The sequence below is a fragment of the Pinus tabuliformis genome, chromosome 4_2, assembly GCF_031772625.1.
Source record: "Pinus tabuliformis cultivar Carrire ecotype Pingquan chromosome 4_2, CPIR1, whole genome shotgun sequence".
NCBI lineage: Eukaryota > Viridiplantae > Streptophyta > Pinopsida > Pinales > Pinaceae > Pinus > Pinus tabuliformis.
Window position 1 is genome coordinate 195275993 of NC_142304.1, and position 20163 is coordinate 195296155.

At 40.2% G+C, this 20163-nt stretch overlaps 1 protein-coding gene across 7 annotated transcripts in view; it reads right to left on the reverse strand.

Annotated features, from left to right (window-relative positions):
• Positions 1-4946: 4946 nt before the first annotated feature.
• The window catches only part of LOC149168805 (ras-related protein RIC2-like), a 52658-nt gene continuing 37441 nt past the window's right edge, over positions 4947-20163 (reverse strand). For all 7 annotated transcript variants that reach the window (XM_089428429.1, XM_089428428.1, XM_089428432.1 and 4 more), the window contains one exon: positions 4947-5787. In XM_089428429.1, the coding sequence (XP_089284555.1) occupies positions 5358-5787 (430 nt within the window). In that variant the 3' untranslated portion in view covers positions 4947-5357. The remainder of the gene's footprint in view (positions 5788-20163) is intronic.

The window sequence follows — 20163 nt, forward strand, 5'->3', positions numbered from 1 at the left end:
TTGCTTTCTTTTACATGATGTTCTCTACCTCCTAGAGTTGCAAAGAAACTTACTATCCCTGGTTCACATTCACCAACAAGGACACTCCATTCACATGTTTGATAGCAAAGTTGAAGTGAGAAAAGCATCAAGCAACACAATTGCCATGATTGGAATAGAGGAAGAAAGATTGTTGACACTGCAAGGGACATCTACTCGTGCACAAATGTGTATACAGTTCTCGGTACAATGAAGGTACATTTCCATCCAATCCTTTATGGCATGCAGGATTTAGACATTTGAATTATGAAAATCTTCGTTTGTTGAAAAGAAAGTGTTTCTAGTTTGCCAACCATTCCAAGGAAACTGAAGCAATGTGATGCTTGTATTCTAATAAAAAATAGCAAACATCCATTTCATGATTTTGTTTCCAAAGCATGTAGAAAGCTTTCACTAATTCATTTTGACTTGTGTGGCCCTATGCCTATTCCTTCTGCAAATGGAAATAAATATATGGTGACTTTTATTGATGATTACACCAATATGTGTTGAGTATATTTGTTGAAAAGTAAATCATAAGCTTTTGAAACTTTCAAAAACCTTCATACACGGATTGAAAATGATACACAATCTCATATTAGCTCTATTCATACTAATAATGGAAAAGAATATACGTTGAATGAATTTGAAAACTATCTTCGCCATCATGGGATTCAACATCAAACAATTATGTCATACAATCCTCAATAAAATGGTGTAACTAAAAGAATGAACAAGACAATCTTAAATATGTTAAACTTAATGATGTTTTCAAAAATGTAAAGTTGATGTTATGGAATGACGCAATTCTATGTGCAATATATATTAAAAACAAATGTTCATCTCATGCTCTCATAAACAAGACTCATTATGAAATGTGGTATGGTCAAATTCCTTTGGTAAGACATTTCAGAATCTTTGGTTCCACTTGCTATGTGTTGGTTCCTAAGGAAGAAAGAAACAAACTTAGTGAAAGGAGTGAAAAGTGTATCTTCTTGGGGTATTCAGATACCACCAAAGTGTATCGTCTCTACAATGAGGTAAATAAGACATTTATACTATCTAGAGATGTGATTTTTCTTTAATCTTCAAAGATTGACAATGTTGTTGAGCGACAGCTTGATTGTTTGAACAGATTCAATCATGCAAAAAAAATCATGAATTTGATAATGAGAATCCACATCTTGAAAGAGGGATCCCTATCCTAGATCAATTTGTGAAATCTCTTTCTCAAGCACTCTCTCCCCCTCATGAAATTCCAACCACTTCTTCAAATCAAGAAGACACTTTGAGTGATGTGATTGAGAGGATTGGAAGGCTAAACCTTGATGCAGTCTCATCTTAGTCAATAAAGCTACTTGGACCATCTCAAAAAGGTCCTCCAAAATGGCTCACTAAAACACTTGAAAGTGTTCATCCTGACGAAGTTGGAAAGGCAGGAGCTAGAAGTTCCACAAGTAAAATGGAGGTGATGCAGATAATTTTGATTCAATTGATGATACAGATGTTTCTTATAATTGTGAATTAAATGTCTACTAATTTTGAACCAACTTCCTTTAAAGAAGTTGCTTCTCATGATAATTGAAAAAAAGAAAAGTAGAAATAGTATGATGCTCTCATAAAAAATGAAACCTAAAAGCTATTGGACACTCCATTTGGAACCAAACCAATTAGTTGCAAGTGGTTTGTCAAAAACAAGTGTAAATCAAATGGTTGGCTCATTTGACAAGCACAAAGCAAGACTTGTGAAAAAAGGGTTTGCACAAAAAAAGGTGGCCATTATGAAGAGACCTTTGCCCCCACAACAAAATGGGCTACCATCCGGACTCTCTTTTCCTTGGCAACTCATAATGGATGGGAAGTCCATCAAATGGATGTAAAAATTGTCTTCTTCAATGGAGTCCTTATGTTTTTATGTTTCAACTAAAAGGTTTTGTTGTGAAGGGACAAGAACAAAAAAGTATGTAAATTCATAAAATCCTTGTATGGCTTAAAATAAGCACTGCTGCTTGGTATGAAAAAATGACTAAGAATCTTCTAAAATTAAATTTCAAACATTTTAATCTTGATGATGCAACTTTAGTTGTCAAGAAAGTTGGCAAAACTATTGTCTAACTTGTGGTATAGGTAGATGATTTGTTGATGACAGGGAACAATGAAAATTATATTGCATCCATAAAGAAAGAATTGAAGAAATGATTTGAAATGATAAATTCGAAACATCTTCACTACTATTTGGGCATTGAAGTGACCCAACATCTGAGAGATATATTCCTCTCCCAAAACTAAATTGGAGAATTATTGAACAAATTTGGTATGGATGAATGCAATCATTTGGCCACTCCAATGGAAAAAAATTTAAAGCTCACATCTAAAAAAGAGAAAATGAATAAGGATGCAACTAAGTATAGAGAGCTTCTAGAAGTCTTATCTACCTCACCATTACCAGACCAAATATTTCATTTGTTGTTGGAATCATTTTTAAGTTCATGCAAAAGCCATATGAGGGACATTGGTCTACTGCAAAAAGAGTTATAAAGTACTTGAAAGGAACTCGAGACTTTGAAATCCAATATACACAGGTGGATGACTCAGATTGATTGGATATTCTAATTCAGAGTTTCTAGATAAAGAAAATGGAGTATCTACTTCAAAGTAGAGTCTCAGATCAAGAGTTGTCTCATCGAGGTCACGCAAATAGTAAGTTCTAGTAGATTCACCACAGATGTAGAATATGTGGCAACTATATAGACAACCAAAGAGACTGTGTGGCTCAAAAAAAATCTTGATGATTTGCAAGAAAAACAAGTGCACTCAACTCTTCTGATTAGCAATATTTTTGTAATTAAATTAACCAAGAATCTAAAATTCCATGATTGAAACAAACATATAAATACAAAGTATCATTTAATTCGACATCATGTTGAGGCCAAAACTATTCACCTACTTGTTCCACAAATGAGCCAATTGCAAAAATCTTTACTAAAACACTTAGAAGATAAAAATTTGACAAAACTATTCACCTACTTGTTCCACAAATGAGCCAATTGCAAACATCTTTACTAAAACACTTAGAAGATAAAAATTTGAAAGATTCATACTAATGTTCAGACTCACAAACACCTCTTCAAATTAAGGGGGGATGTTAAACACCTAATGCTTTGGGATTGGACAAAATTATGTAAATAGAAAAAACTAGAATAGGAAAAAATCTTGGAATGTGAATCTCAAGGGTCACCATTCTAATAGTATATAATGACATTTATCTCAATAGAATGCATTTATTCAAAAGTTACCATCCTAACTTGACAATATTAATTATTCTCAAATTTCAAATTAATACAACGTTAAGAAAATACTTATTGAATAACATTATATAGCTTAGGGGTGCATCATCTCATTTGAAATTTTAAAAAAGCTATATCTCTTTTTGGTGAAATTGAATCTTCTATTAGAACATGAAAGATTTATAACTACCTACTTCATAAGTCAAATAATTATTCCAAAAGCAGAAGATAATAAAACAATAATAAAAATATATCATTTGATTGGATGTCATGTTGAGGCCAAGACTATTCACCTACAACATTGTTCCACAAATTAGCAAATTGCAAACATCTTCAACAAAGCACTTGGAAGAGAAAAGTTTGACAAATTCATAATGATATTTAAACTCACAAAACACCTTTTCAGATTAAAGGGGAATGTTAAACACCTAATCTTATGGAATTAGATGAAATTATATAAATAAATAAAAACTAGAAAAAAAACAAAAACAAAAACAAAAACACATAAAATGTGAATCCAAAAATCACCATTCTAATAATATATAATGACATTTATCTTAATAAAATGCATTCATTCAAAGGTTACCATTCTAACTTGGCAATGTTAATTATTCTCAATTTTCAACATTAATACAACATAACAAAAATACTTGCTGAATATCATCATTAATACAAGATAACGAAAATACTTATTGAATATCATATAGCTTAGGAGTGCAGCATGTCATTTGGAACTTTATAAAAGCTGTATCTCCTAGGAGTTCATTTGGAACTTTAAAAAAGCTATATCTCCTAGGAGTGAAATTGAATATTCTATTAGAACATAAGATTTATAGCGACCTACCTCGTAAGTCATAATTATTCCACAAGCATAAGATAATAAAAATATGTAAAAATGAAAACGAAGAACATCATTGTCAAAGACTCTGGTGGTTTAAATTGACTCTATCTGAAATAGAATATGCTTGGTTACCCACTTCGTTTAAATAATAATTAAACTCACTTTAGATCGCATTACAGTACTATTAAACTTGAAGCGTATCATGTCAGATTTTGAGTTTGCGGAAAGATTGGTCTTGCTTCTTAAGAAATAAGCAACAGCAAAATATTGACCGTTAGCATTGAAGTTGTAAAAACACGTTCATCGTTAGGCAGCTGACTAGGCAAAGGGTGGTGTGGCATGCTCTTTTCACTCCACTAATGGCTGGTTGTATTTCCATCTTTAGATGGGTGGCAGGAAAGGCAGTTAAAACTTAACTATTTGTAACTCTACTAATTTGTTAGTTTCTTCTCTCGTTTTAGATATACATTTGAATGCAACTTAACTGGTTGATGGACTATTTCAATCTTCATATAACACGCAATTCTTGAGTAATAAAAAATATCGTTCAAATAAAGGAAAACATCTCCCACAGCAGCGTTGGGGCCAGCAAGAGCTATTCTCGATCACGCATGTCTTTAAAGCTTATATAGACGCTTATATGTACATGAAGAGGTAGACTTATCTGATTAGAAGGTAATTACTTCAGTCAATGTCAATCTTAATCAATTTCATGTCATGTTATATATTAACTGATAAGTTATACAAGTTAATTTCTAAGTATTAACTGATAAGTTAAAATTCAAGTATTGACTGCTGGGTTAAAAGAGGAAAGCATAACATGTGGCTTTATAACACACAAAATCTCAAAAACGTACTACGTATAGAAATTACAACAATCTCAAAATGTGCAAAATGGTTCGTCTATACGACACCAAAGATTCTACACTTCTGAGTACAACCCCAGCTTCACTATGCTGCGAATGCATGGCCATACATCATTCCTTTGGAGACTGATGGAAGTTTGAAAAATGGATGTTTTTGAATAAGTCAACTGGAATCAAATCAAATTGAGCATTACAAGAGTAACATACGGCCCCTAATCAAATTGAGCATTACAAGAGTAACATATGGCCCCTAATCAAATTAAGCATTACAAGAATAACATATGGCACCTGATTAACAATAATATTGACGAGGGGAGTAAAAGAAAATGCATTCAATGGGTAGAACTAGCAGCATCCAGCCTTCTTGGTAGTGAACTCATCCTTGCCATTTACAGAAATAGACTGACCCTTGCCTGGCAGTGTTGATAAAGCTTCCTCTGCAGTATCCAAGCTCCTTTTACTCACTATTCTATAAATCTGCGTTAACACCTGCGTGAAGGAGTTCTCCACATTTGTTGAGTCCAATGCAGATGTTTCCATGAAGTAGAGGCTCTCTCTCTCCGCAAACGATTTCCCTTCTTCAACAGAAACAGCTCTCAGATGCAGTAAATCAGACTTGTTTCCCACTAGCATCACCACAATGTTGACATCTGTATGATCCTTGAGCTCTTTATACCACCTCTCAACATTCTCAAATGTCACATGGCGAGTAATGTCATACACCAGAAGGGCACCCACAGCTCCACGGTAATATGCACTTGTGATGGCCCTGTACCTGCAAATTTCACAATGAACGGCACACTCGCTCATCAATTTATGACACCGATTATGAGTAAAATTTCAGAAATTTGTATTTAATGTAAAACAGAATCAATAGATATTGTCAATTCTCAAGTTTGACTCAAAAATAGAAATGTATTTATCCAATCTCACTCATTTCTTTGTATTATAATTTATTGGATAAGAAACGAATCAATGTTGATCAAGTGCATAGGCACAAGTCCAATTTATTTGAACTTATATAACTTCCTTATTCCCAGTTCTGCATAGCTCCTTAACTCCCGAACTACTTTAGACTTTACAGGATTGGCTAATCATCTCAGAAGTCAACTTGTGATTCCACTACTAAGATAAACCATTTCGTGTCTGGAGTTATACTAGACTCTTGCAGTTACATTCATTTCTTGGTGGTAACAACTTTTGCAGTTGCATTCATTCTCTTCATGGTAACAATCAATGCTACTTGATCTCATAACTCTGGTACATGGAACAGTGCTTCAGATAGTGCATTAATTGTTGGTCGACAAGTTCTTTGGTAAGCACTATTTATGAAGCAATTAGAAATTTCACATTGGAAAATAAACATGGCCATCACCAGATCTTTCCTGCAAAATTGGATTATAACCGTCTCAAAGCTTCAAGATTGTTGTTTTAGGTTACTGAAAACTATCAATATGGACAAAGCAAAGATATATGAGCAAAGTCATGATTTGTTCAGTTATAATATAAAACATGAAAATAAAAAATGAAAGTATTACATTCTATAAGCTGATGGAAGATGATTTCATATCTTATATGAAGATGATTTACCATCAGTAGTACAGTTATGTTAGGGGTACTCCGCTGGATAATTGACACAGTTCAAAAAGATGAAAGTGCCTAAATCGAAATCCACGTCCAGTAACATTTACGTATAAAGCTAAGTTCAAAGGCTGCAAAAGGTATCTAATTTAATAGTTCATTACTCGGGGCTCCATAAATTGATAGAACATCTAACCTCCCATTGAATGGATTGAAAGAGGCTCCATAACCATAATTATCATAGAGTTGCTGAGAATTCATAGTTAGAATAAGTAGGAAGTGCTGGATATTCTGCAATTGTTGTCGTTGTGGTGTCAACGAATTGTGTGGACCAATTAGACAAATATTTATTTATATGGATTGTAGCCTTTGTATCTTCTTGACTTTTGAAGGTCTTGAGGAAGAGCTGCAGGTGGTTGGCTCGAAAAGTTGACACCATAGAAACACCAATCACAGAATCTCCAGCATTCCCTATATACCATACTCATACTCAGTGCTCACTAAGGCAGCTAACTTGGCATATCCACATGAACTAAGACCCAAGAAAAAAAAACAATTTACCACAAGAAAAATTACTTACAACTATGGGAGTACTGATTTAGGATACTTGGCATGCTCAGTGAAGTTCACCAATATTTGGGGGCATGGCAAGTACTAACTAATCAATTGATCTGAACTTAAACAGGAATGCAACAAATTACAAACATAACCATAAATACAGAAATGCAGCAGAAATAACACTTCATTTCATTAATATCAAAATACTGAAATATGCTTACAAACAAAATAGAAATAAACTAGCTCGAGCGATGGTAGTTTATCTCTGAGAAGAGATGTGGCAGCTACATGTCTCTGGCCTGTGTTACAATGAGGCTCAAGAGCCTATTTATTACTGAACAAGGGAAAACCCTAAACAACCAAAACCCTAACCCCAAGAGATGGAACACCAAAATTTTGCGGTCCCCGTTGGGGTAGTTGGGCAACCAGCTTCCTGGAGTCATAACTTGGTCATATTATCTTTGTTTGGCACATACGATACTTTGTTGGAAAGGTCTCTCTGAGTACTACAAGATTTGCAACAAGCCCTTCCTACAACTACGGGCTTGTTGCGAACCTCAAAAAAATGTCGTTTAGGGGGTCAAAATTGCTCTAAAAGTTCAGGACCCAAAAAACTGCTAAATTTTTTTTTGCTGTGAGTGCGCTCTGCTGGTAGCGCACACCGGCCCTAGGACGACCTGCTGCTGCGCATCAATGCGTTTTGGGCCTTGGCCCCTGCCATGGCCCCTCCGAATCAGCCTCAGGAGGACCTCGATCCTCAAAGAGCTTTCTCAGATCTGATCAAATCACTCCCTCCTCAGCAACCCAAGCCAGCAACTTCAAAGTTTGTGAAAAAACTTGAGATTCTCCAGGAAGTTCTGCTGCCTCCAACCCTCCCCCGCATGGCAGCAATCTCTCTTGCAGAGAAAGGTCTTATAGGGCAGTTTATAGGCCTCTAGCCTTCGCCAAGAACAGTTCAGAAATGGGTCAAACTAAATTGGATGGACAAGATCTCAGGGAAGATTTCGATCAAATTTTGCGGAAGAGGGTATTATACATTCCATTTTGAAACCAAAGCAGACAAGGATCTGATATTTAGACACGGACCATACTTCATGGATTCCAGGGGTCTCTACCTCAACAAATGGACCCCGGACTTCGACCCGGAACTGGATGTCCCCAATGCTGTGCCAGTCTAGGTCCGTCTCCCTCACTTGCCTCTACACTGCTGGGGAGATGAGTCGGTGTGAGCCATAGGAAACGTTGTCGGCAAATACATCAATCGCAGCGAACCAAAGGACAACATGCAAGCTTGCGCTAAGATATGCGTTGAAATGGACCTTGGTCGAGGATTACCGGAAGCAATATTGTTAAAAGTCGACGACTGGAGCCATATTCAGCCGCTGGATTACGAATAGATACCGTTTAAATGCAAGGTATGTAACGAGTACGGGCATTTTGCTAATAGATGCACTAAAACTGTAAATGCAGATAAGGAAGAGCAAGATGGACAATGGGAACAGGTCAAAAAAAAGAAATCAGCCCCTCCACTTAAATCATCCAAGGACTCTGGCAATCCTGGGCCATCTGTACAACGCCCCTCCTCCCCACCGTCCAACCCCTCAGAAACCCTTACTCCTGATCCTCCCCTTCCCCCCTCTTCCAATCCTTTTTTGATCCTTTCCACAAATGACTCCGCCCCTGATATTCCTTCCTCCGAGCCCCCTCCTTCCCTTCAACTTCAGACCACCTCTTCTCAACCTCAGATCACCTCTTCTCAACCCCCCTTCGAGTCCCTCTCTTCAAGGATTACCAGAAGCTCTTCTAAAGAGCATGGAGCGCCCAGTGATTCTTTCAAAAAAACAGGGCCAGGCAGAAAAACCGCTAAACAACACAGGGAGGAGAATGCCCAAAAGGATATAGCACTGGGAACGCAAACTCCAATAGAATCCTTTATCCAAGGACATCAAGAGAAAGAAATAAGTGGTAAAGACCAAGAGAGGCGAGCACCTCTCCGCACACCCAATGCGCCATGTTGAAATCCTTTCATGGAATAGCAAGGGGTTAGGGCACCCCTCTAAAATTGCAGCCCTCAGAGATCTGATTTACAATGGGAAGCCAGAAATAATGTTGATACAAGAAACAAAACAAGACCAACGTGAAATGAAAAAATTTATAGAACAACAGAAGAGATTCACGGGCAACATCAGCAAATCTAGAAGAGCCTCGGGAGGCATTGCTACCATTTGGGACAGCAGCAAATGGACTTGCACTGCAGCAAAATCTCATCAGAACTGGATTAGAACCGCTCTCAACAGCAACACAAGCAGCCAGACAGTGATCATTTACAATGTTTATGTACCCAATCACTATAGAGAAAAGGAAACTTGTTGGGATGACTTAAAAAATAGCATTGATGGAGAAAGCAATCCAAATATTATAATTGCAGGTGATTTTAATCTAATACTACATGCAAATGAAAAAAGGGGAGACACTTTTACTACAGATCCGTTTAGAGAGCGCCTGGAGGAAATCATCCAGGACAACGATTTAGTGGATATCATTCCCAAAAATCGCAGATATACCTGGAGCAATCGCAGAATTGGCAGTGACAATATAATGGAAAGATTAGACAGGTTTTTAGTTAACATATCGCTCCTCTCAAATTTCTCTGTAGGATACTCTAATGTCCTCAGCACATCTGCCTCTGATCATTACCCAATCACCTTAACTCTAGAAAACCACCACCCTCTTGGTCCCATTCCATTCAAATTCAGCCCCCTTTGGAATCAAATACCTGCGGTCAGAGAAATTGTCAAGGAAACGTGGATTCAGCATGTGGAAGGCTCGCCTATTTTCATTTGGGAAACGAAATTAAAAAGAACCAAGAAGGCTTTAAAAGATTGGGCCAAAGAAAGATACCAAGAACCAGAGGAAAACAAAAAAAGAGTTAAAAATGAGCTAGAAGAAGTGCAGGTAAGAATTGAAGAACATGGATTAACACACCAAAGCAAAGAGCAAGAAAAAGAATTATACGAACAGCTGAGCAGAATAAATAGAGAAAAAGAAATCAAATGGCGTATAAAATCCAGGCAATTATGGCTGCAAGAGGGAGATAAAAACACTGCTTACTTTCACAAACAGGCCACAACCCAGAAGCTTAGAAACAATGTCAATACAATCCTGGACAATGAAGGAAATCAACATAATACTCAAGAGGCTATAAAGAAGGCAGCTACTAAACACTATAAGGACCTGCTGACTGAGGATAAAGAAATAGAAGACTATGCCGACTTGCTCAAGCACATGCCCAAAGGAGTTACAAAGGAAATGAACGATAGCATCGATAAAGACATCGAAGAAGAAGAAATCAAAAGAGCAATCTGGTCTTTGCATCCAGATAAATCGCCAGGGCCTGACGGTTTCCCCATTTGTTTCTACAGGGAATACTGGAATGTGATCAAAAAAGACCTGACTAAGATGATCCGATGGGTCCAAAGAAAAAGGAAGATTGGAGGATTCACCAACTCTACATTCTTAGCCCTCATCCCCAAAAAAAACCGCCCTTCTTCCTTTTCCAAACTCAGGCCCATATCCCTTTGCAATTCTTCATACAAAATCCTTACAAAAATTTTAGCCACAAGATTAAAGCCCCTTCTTCCCTCCTTGATATCTGAAAACCAAGGAGGCTTTTTGCCGAACAGGCATATCACTGACTCCATCCTTCTCGTCCAAGAAGCCATCCATTCAAGTCTATCCAAAGAAGAAAAAGGATTTGTCTTAAAGCTAGACCTAGCGAATGCCTTTGACAGAGTCAGGCATTCCTTCTTATTTGTTGTCCTTACAAAGATGGGCTTTGGAGCCTCCTTCATTAATCTCATTGCTGCATGCATATCCGTCCCTGGATATCCCCCTTGATCAATGGTAGACCTTGTGAAGCTTTCCAATCTTCCCGGGGTCTAAGACAGGGATGCCCTCTCTCCCCCCTACCTTTTCATTCTTATGGCAGAATCTTTCAGCCAAGCTCTGGATCACAACAGGAGAGTTGGACTCATAACTGGCATCAATTATGGGACTGGAGTTAAAAATATTAACCACTCCCAGTTTGCTGATGATACCCTGCTAATAGGAGGCGCATCCATCACAATTGCAAAAAGGTTCAAAAAATTACTAGATCAATTTATGGACTACTCGGGAGGGCTGGTAAATCAGCTCAAAAGCTGTATCTATGGATGGAATACGACAAATCAAACTATCCACAGCATTGCCAACATTTTTGGGGTTCCTTATAAAATCGATTGGACCCATTTTTCATACCTGGGCATGCCAGTTAGTCTGGGACCTTTGAAAGCTGATACCTGGAATGGGATCATAGACAAAGTAAAAAGGAAAGTGCAGCAATGGGGAACAATATGGCTCAATCCTGCAGGCAGACTCATTCTCCTAAAGTCAGGTATCACCTCCTTACCTCTTCACCGTTTCTCTTTATATCAGGCTCCTGCCATCTTTCATCATAAATTGGAAGCTGCCCTTCACCAATTCCTATGGCAAGGGGGTAAGAGTGACAAAAGCAAGTTTAGTTTAGTCAAATGAAAGCAGGTTATACAGACACAAGAAAGAGGAGGACTTGGCATAAGAGCACCAAAATTCTTGAACCTGGCTTTTGGTGCGAAAATTGTTTGGAGGCTAATAACAGGGCCTCCAATGTGGTGGAAAAGAGTATTGGAGGTCAAATATCTAAGCTTTCCCAGGCAGCAGCTTCTTGAATCCAACATTCCAAATAAAGACTCAACCAAAATCTGGAGGTTATGCAAACAGTCTCTGCCTATGATGATCCAGAATATATCGAAAGTCCCAGGGGGAGGAGACAGCATAAACTTTGGGGTGGATAAAATATTGGGACACCAGCGTCTGAATACGCACAAAGAAGCCAAGCCAATCATTAAGTTTCTTAACGAGGAAGGTATTTACAATCTTTCCCAAATCTCCAGTTGGTATCCTCACTCCCGTATCTGGACAAGCTGGACCTTCCCTGAAATTCCTAACGCATTAGAGCCCAGCCTCAGCTGCCTAAAGACCCTTCTTCACAACAAAGCCCCTATTAAAGAATATGAAGAAGATGGCTTTCGTTGGGATTCTTCTGGGACCGAATACACTATCAAAGCAGGCCATCAACAAATTTGCAGCAGCACCTACCAATTCAATATATGGCCTCATTGGAAGCTAGCTTGGAGAGCAGAATCTATCCCAAAAATAAAAAAAATTATATGGCTTCTCCTGAGGCAAAATTTTAACAGCAGAAAATTTAAGAAGGGGTATCAATGGACCCTCCAGATGTCCCAACTGCTACCAAGCTGAAGAGACGATGTATCATCTTTTCATAGAATGTCCATTTGCTGCCGGTTGCTGGAGAAAGATGTCTCTCATTGGAGCTATAAAATGGGACCCACAGAATACCATAGCAGAGACAATATACAAGTGGAGGAAAAGTTGCCCTTGGAAAGAAAAAAGAAATCACTTGGTGAAAAGAGTATGGAATGCTCTTTCCCACACCTTGTTGTGGCGAATCTGGCTTGCTAGGAACAAAAAAAAAATTCAAGATAAGAGTACAAATACTCGAACCACTTGCAACAAAGCCAAAACTTTTGCCTTGGAAACTATCTCAAGCAACACCAAAGGCAAAATCGATGCTACACAGTACAGTGTTGAGGAGCGAGACATAATTAGTTATATCTTGCACAAGCAGTGCAAAGTACCAGAAGGCAATAAGAGAGAAGCTCAGAACAAAGAAGAAATCAGGCCTTGGAAAATCAGGCTAAAAGAGCAAGACTTCGCCAATTGGATTCAAAAGAGTAACTGCTATTCCCTTTTTTTCGATGGGGCTTCCAAATCGAATCCTGGGATAGCTGGAGCAGGGGGATTGATCACAAACCCCAAAGGGGATTGCATCCTCCACTACGAGTGGAGTCTTGGGGAAGTCTCAAACAACAGAGCTGAAGCTCTGGCTTTGTTCCAAGGTCTAACCCAGTTAGGCAAAATGGGAATTAAAAAAGCTCAGGTATTCGGGGATTCCTCAATTGTAATCCGATTAATGGTGCAACAGCAAAACTCCCCCAACATTCTGCTTCAACAAGTAAATAAACGAAATCAAATCCTTCATCATATGATGGATGACATCCAATATTTCCACATCCTCCGAAATCTCAATAAAAAGGCGGATGAACACACCAACAACGCATGTGGAAGACCCGTCGGCACCTTCAGATGCAATTCCAAGGAATCGATACAATTTCTGCCATGATCACAATGGATATCTACTGCTTCAAGTTCAAATCTAGTGTCAGGCCTAGTAATCGTCCTTTTTATTGGGCCGGCAACTGCACTGTCATCAACATAGGGGCAATACATGGACGCGACGGCTGCAGAAGGCACAGTAACCAAGTTAACTTCATCAAGCCCGCCGACATATCTTTCACTAGAGTTGTTTCTCTGAAACACTTGATCTCTTTTCAGTCTAACCCAGTTAGGCAAAATGGGAATTAAAAAAGCTCAGGTATTCGGGGATTCCTCAATTGTAATCCGATTAATGGTGCAACAGCAAAACTCCCCCAACATTCTGCTTCAACAAGTAAATAAATGAAATCAAATCCTTCATCATATGATGGATGACATCCAATATTTCCACATCCTCTGAAATCTCAATAAAAAGGCGGATGAACACACCAACAACGCGTGTGGAAGACCCGTCGACACCTTCAGATGCAATTCCAAGGAATCGATACAATTTCTGCCATGATCACAATGGATATCTACTGCTTCAAGTTCAAATCTAGTGTCAGGCCTAGTAATCGTCCTTTTTATTGGGCCGGCAACTGGACTGTCATCAACATAGGGGCAATACATGGACGCGACGACTGCAGAAGGCACAGTAACCAAGTTAACTTCATCAAGCCCGCCGGCATATCTTTCACTAGAGTTGTTTCTCTGAAACACTTAATCTCTTTTCAGACTCGCCAGCAAACTTCCCTTCAGCCTTCCGTGACTAGTCAACCTGGATCCCGCCTTGTTGATCACCAGCTCTGCTATTTAATCAACATCCCTCTTCCCTTCTCTGGCACTATCTTTCTCTCTTTCGTGAATCCCTCTGTCGTGAATCCCTCTCTTTTCCACAGCAAGCCTTTCTTGTCCCCTAGTTCTTGCAGAAAGCTCCCTCTTCTCTGTCTTAATCTCAGCGACTCATCGGGTTTGAATGTCTGGAATATAGCAAGCTGTTGCTTCTTTTAGCTGATCTGGATTTATGTTGCACTTCTCATCCATAGCGCCCCAAAGTCTGCTCCTCTGTATACTTCCCCTGTTTTATGTGCTTCCTGGTCTCTTCTTATAATCCTAATTCCCGTTGCCATTCCTATCTCACCCGTCCAGTTTGACTACCACGTCTTTACCTCTCTGCTCCCTCCTCCCTGTTTCTTTACCCCCTTATCAATCCCAATGGACCGAAGTGAAGATTGCTTGCATTGTTCAGATTTGCAAGCAGAGCTCGAAGAAGTTAGAGCCCAGCAGCGCATTTTGGAGAATCAGCAAAAGATCCTCGAAACAAGGCTGGAAGACCAGAACCGCATTCTGAATGAAAAATACAGAGCTGAAATAGATCTGTTTTTGCACAGGGTGTCTTCATTGCATGAACAGTTTCGTCATTTAGCAAATCGCTGCAGCCATGCAGAAGAATCAATCTCAATACTGCAATGGATGATGGATAAACGAAACAAAGCGGCACCCAGCTCCTCAAGTGCCAAACAACCAGAAGCGGACCCGAACCCGGAGGAGTCTACTGCAAGACAAATTAGCCATATCGAAATCGACTAAAATGGTCTTTAAATGTAAATTTTGGTTAGGACAGTTTGTAAGAATCTATAGCAGCTATAGTAGTTTTAGAATCAGAACAAGTAGGACAAGGGTAATAGAGAGAGTCTCATTTTGTAACTCTATTAACCCAAGCTGTATCCGGCACTTATTGTATCTTCGGAGATCTGACTCCTCTTTCTTATTTCAGACCTTAATATAGCACCCGACTTTGTAAAAAAAAAACTGCTAAAAATAGTAAATGTTGAAACAAACAAGGAAATAGATGAAACTGACTAGATGTGTAGGTGGAATAGGCGGGTGGCCACCAATATCCACCTGGATCAAGCATCCCTCCTTAGGAAGCAATTACCCATTGCGTGCAGAGCCTCCATGAGGTGAGGAAAATTTTGTTGAATCTGGTCCATGGTGAACCACTTGCCCTGGTGAAGGAGTTGGTCTGCTTTGACAAATCGATATGGCTGGATCCTCTATTGGCGAGTGTTCTTGAGTTGTGTATCCATGATCTGATCAATTGTGACATGTTCCATGCAATCTGAGTTCAACTTTGTTGGTATGAGTTGTTCTGCAATGTCGAATGTGTCCAACCATGGTGGAAAATATGGCCGAAGGCGGTCTACATTGAACATTAGGTGCAAACCAAGAAACAGTGGAAGTGTGAGCTCGAAGGCATTGTCCCCACAGCCTCATTGATGGTGTATGGCCCATATCAAAGAGGGTGAAGCTTATGGTGGGATCCAGCAAGGCGCTTCTTCTGCAAATGTAGCCAAACTTTGTCGTCGACCTGGAACTTGTGTGGAACCTGATGCTGACCATGTCGCTTCTTGTACTTAGCATTGGCTTTGTCCAATATATCATGGACCTATTGGCATATGTGTTGAATGCGCTCAATGAAGTTGTTAGCCCTGTCGACTTCAAACTAGACGTGAGTCAAATCTGCCCTACCTGAAAGGGGTTGTGGTCCATTGAGCTTTGAAGAGCTCTGTTGTAGTTGTGCTAGACATAGGGGAGGCTTTCATCCCATGTGTGTGGATGCTTCGAGTTGTACATGCGCAAAATGTGTATGATCATCATGTTGACGACCTCTATTTGGTCATAAGTTTGGGGATAGAAAGTCGTGGACTTAGTAAGTTTCGTATCCAACATCGACCAGAGCCTTGACCAAAATGCACTCAGGAATCTGTTGTCCCAATTTGAGACAATAGATTGTGGAATCCCGAAGTGTACCCACACTCGCTCAAAAAAAGAGTTTAGCAGTGGCCTCTGTTGTAATACTCTTCTTACAGGGCACCATAATGGTCATCTTCGAGAATTTGTCGACAACCACGAAAGCACAGTCATTGTCGTGCTTAGAAGAAGGAAGGCTGACATGTAATCCATGGAGATGGATTGCCAAGGTCAACTAGGAGTAGGAAGAGGAGTATATAAGCCTTGCTTCTTGATGGTTGGTTTGGCAATGGCGTAAACAGTGCAGGATTTAATGTACCTCCCAACATCCTGACAAAATTTTAGTCAATAAAAATACTTTTGCAGTACTACCACTATTTTCTCTATCCCGAAATGTCCAACGACATGACTTCCCAAATCATCTTAGCACGCTCGCTTGAAGGAACACAGAGGTGGCTCAAGTGGTATAGCAATGCATCCTAGAGGTTAAAATTTGGAACTTGCTTACCTGCCAAGAGTGTCTGGTATGTATTGTTGAATTCTAGATCGCTCTTGTAAAGATGCGGCCACCCCAAAGTCTTGTGCCCACAGTAGTCGAGCATAGTGATCAGCACCATGATTGGTGGTCGACTTACGCAATCTGCAACATTATTGTTGTTGCCCTTCTTGTATTTAATGTTCAAATCGAATTGTTGCATCTATGTGGACCATTTATGATGGCAATCATTCTGCAACTTCCCTTGTGTCTGTATGAAATGCAAGGTTCGATGGTTTGTGCGAATGATTATTTCCTTCTCCATAATGTAATGCTTCCATTGATGGCAAGCCTGCACAATGGAATACATTTCTATGTCATAAGTGGAATACTTTCGGACTGTGTTTGAAAGTGTATTGTTGTGGTAAGCCACTAGATGCCTCTGCTGAGTAAAAATTGCACCAATAGCATAGTCAAAGGCATATGTCTCAATCTCAAATGGTTGTTGCAAGTTTGGTAATGTGAGCACTGGTGCAGAGTAAAGGTGATGCTTCAACTCAGCGAACACCTTATGTTGGGTTGCGGACCAAAAAAACTTTGCTTTCGCTCCGCCTTTAGTGACTTGGCTTAAAGGCCAAGTGATATGAGAGAACCCCAACACGAACTTGTGGTAGAAATTAGCAAGACCCAGAAAGTTGCAGATCTCTGTTAGAGTGGTTGGGAATGGCCAATCCCAAATGACTTGTATCTTAGTTGGATCCACATGCACACCCTACTCATCAATGATGTACCCCAAATATTGAACCTGGGTTATGCCAAAAGTGCATTTCTCCAAATTGGCACACAGTTTGTGTTGTCGCAGGGTTTGAAGGACCTGTTGAATATGGTAGAAGTGCTCTTCCCAACTCTGGCTGAAGGTCAAGATGTCATCTAAATACACCACCACAAATGCATTGGTGAAGGGTCACAAGATGTCGTCCATCTATCTTATGAAGGTTGCGAGAGCATTCATCAACCCGAAAAGCATGACCAACCATTCGAAAAAGCCCTCCTTGAATTTGAAAGCAATCTTCCACACATCAGAGGGTTCGATAAGCACCTGGTGACTACCGAACTTCAAGTTAATCTTGTTGTAATATTTGGCCCCCTTGAGCTAGTCCAGAAAGTCGTCAATCCATGGGATCCTATTCCGAACAATGATCTTGTTCAACACTCAATAGTCAATACAGAGTCTTCAGGTTCCGTCCTCCCTCTGTACCAATACAATCGGGCTCCCACAAGGTGATGAGTTTGGCCTGATGTGCCCTTTCTGCAACAGCTCCTAAATCTACCTCTTAATCTCATCCTTCTCCAAAACTGAGCATTGATAGATCGGTCCATTGGGTAGCGACACACCCGAGGTCAAATCGACAGAGTGCCTAACCTGACAATATAGAGGTACCCTTGTAGGTGAGGCAAAAATGTCCCTGTACTCCTCCACGACCTTGTCCATTTGTTGTTGTGCAAAAGAGCCCTGTCTGGAAGTCGTGGCCACAACTTTCTTTTTTCCCTGAGGGAGAATCGCAAGGAAAACAAATTCCCTAGTCTGGGAAATGATTTTACTGCATTGCTTTGCAATGATTAAAGAGATGTCGATAGGCAGGGCTACCTCTGGTATCCTATACAACTTATTGCCCAAAGTAATAATCATAAAGCGAGGTCTAAGCTCATACACAGCATGATGCTTCCACAAGTATGGTTGTTCTAATAATACATCACAAACTTCAAGAAGAGCAACATCACAAAGTACCTCATCCGTGAAGGGCTTGATGTTGTAGGGAAAGCAACATTGTTGGCTAATGCAGAGATCTCATCCTTGATGAAGCCACCCGATGGTGTACGGTTGTGGATGTGTTGTCGTCGGTAGGCCCAGCTGCTTCACGACCTCTGCTAAAATGAGGTTCTTTTGGCTCCTGTTGTTGACAATGAACTGCAGCAAAGAACCCTTCACCCACATCTGTGAGTGGAAGAGGCGTTTCCCCTCCTCTGGATCTTCAGGCTCATTCTTCTGGATCTTGGTGGTGGCCACAATGGCACTGGGCTCCGCATCAATGATCTGCTTCCCTTTGTCATTCCCCTTGTTGGGTTTTGACTCAGAGTCAGAACATGCATCTGATTCGAAAGCCTTCATCTCAGCCACCAGTGACTGCTTGACCCGACACTCACTTGTGTTGTGAATGGAGCTCTTAGGAACTCACACGATTTTCTTGTGTCCTTCTGTTGTAGCGACTACAACCACCTTCCAAAATTTTGCCTTAGCTTCGTTTTGGAGCCTCCCTACCAACCTTTCACAACAGCATGTCTTGTCTTGTCAAGTACACAAGATTTAGAGATTTTCTTGCAAAATGACAGTCTATCCATCAAAGTTTGTTGCATCCTCCTCACAGGCTGTTTCACCGGACTTGGTCCAGCTGCAGGCTAAGCAACTCCCTCAAGAAATTGCGCAATTTTGTCTGGCAGCTGTTGGGCTCCAAAATTGCACAATTCTATCACTGTTCATTGAGAAAATTGCGCAATTCCTCCCAACAGGGCTGCTTAGCCCAAAAATTGCGCAATTTTGACTGTTATGCCCCGAAATTGCGCAATCCATTTGGACAGCCAACCCAGCTCCCTCCCAGAAATGCACACTTTTTTCTCCCAACTGAGCAGATTGTTGCATGTGCAGTGGAGTTGATCGGTTCCCTCCAGGACCGAGCAAAACTGATTTGCATGCATGGATTGCTCCTCCCAAGATAGCATGCAAAGGCATCCCTTGTTTCAAGGATTTATTTTTAACAATTGGAGATTACATGCACAGATCATTTCAGAAACCTCCCACCAATTGACGCTTTCCCTAGATTTGTAACATGCGCGTCGCAACCTCGATTTTATTGAAACTCATCAACCGGACACTGCAGAGCTCATTCCTCACATCGATCTTGCAGCTCTGACATCCCACATTGCATCTAGGAGTCGTCGGCACATTCAGCTCAGCTGTTTTGGGGTAAGCCCGCTTTTCATGTCTCGCACTGCGTTTCTGGCGCTTTTTGTGTTTCGCTTCGTATGAATGTTGTCTGCTTGATTTTAGTGAGCGCTTGTTGTCGTTTTGATACATACTAGCTTGTACTAGCACCGTTTCAATTTTTGTTAACATCTCACTGTTGTCGCATGCATGACACTGTTTTGCACATACAGTCGCCATTGCAGCGACTCACTTCACACACATGCATGCTTTCCCGTTTTCCGAATCCTGCACTTGTTGTTTGCATGAATGGTCATACACTCTTGTTTGCACTCATCTCACCATGCATTCGGGCTTCTCATGTTTTCAGTCGCCCGTCGGCCGGACCGAACTGCCTTGCCCGGCTAGCACTGCACATTTTCGGAAGCAAAGGCTCTGCCTTCCCTCCAGAAATTGTGCAAGCCTAGCCAAGCACTGACCTCTAGGCTTGCATTGCGCAATTCTTGGAAGCAGTGTCCCATTAGCCCCAAAAACTGCACAATGCAATTTGT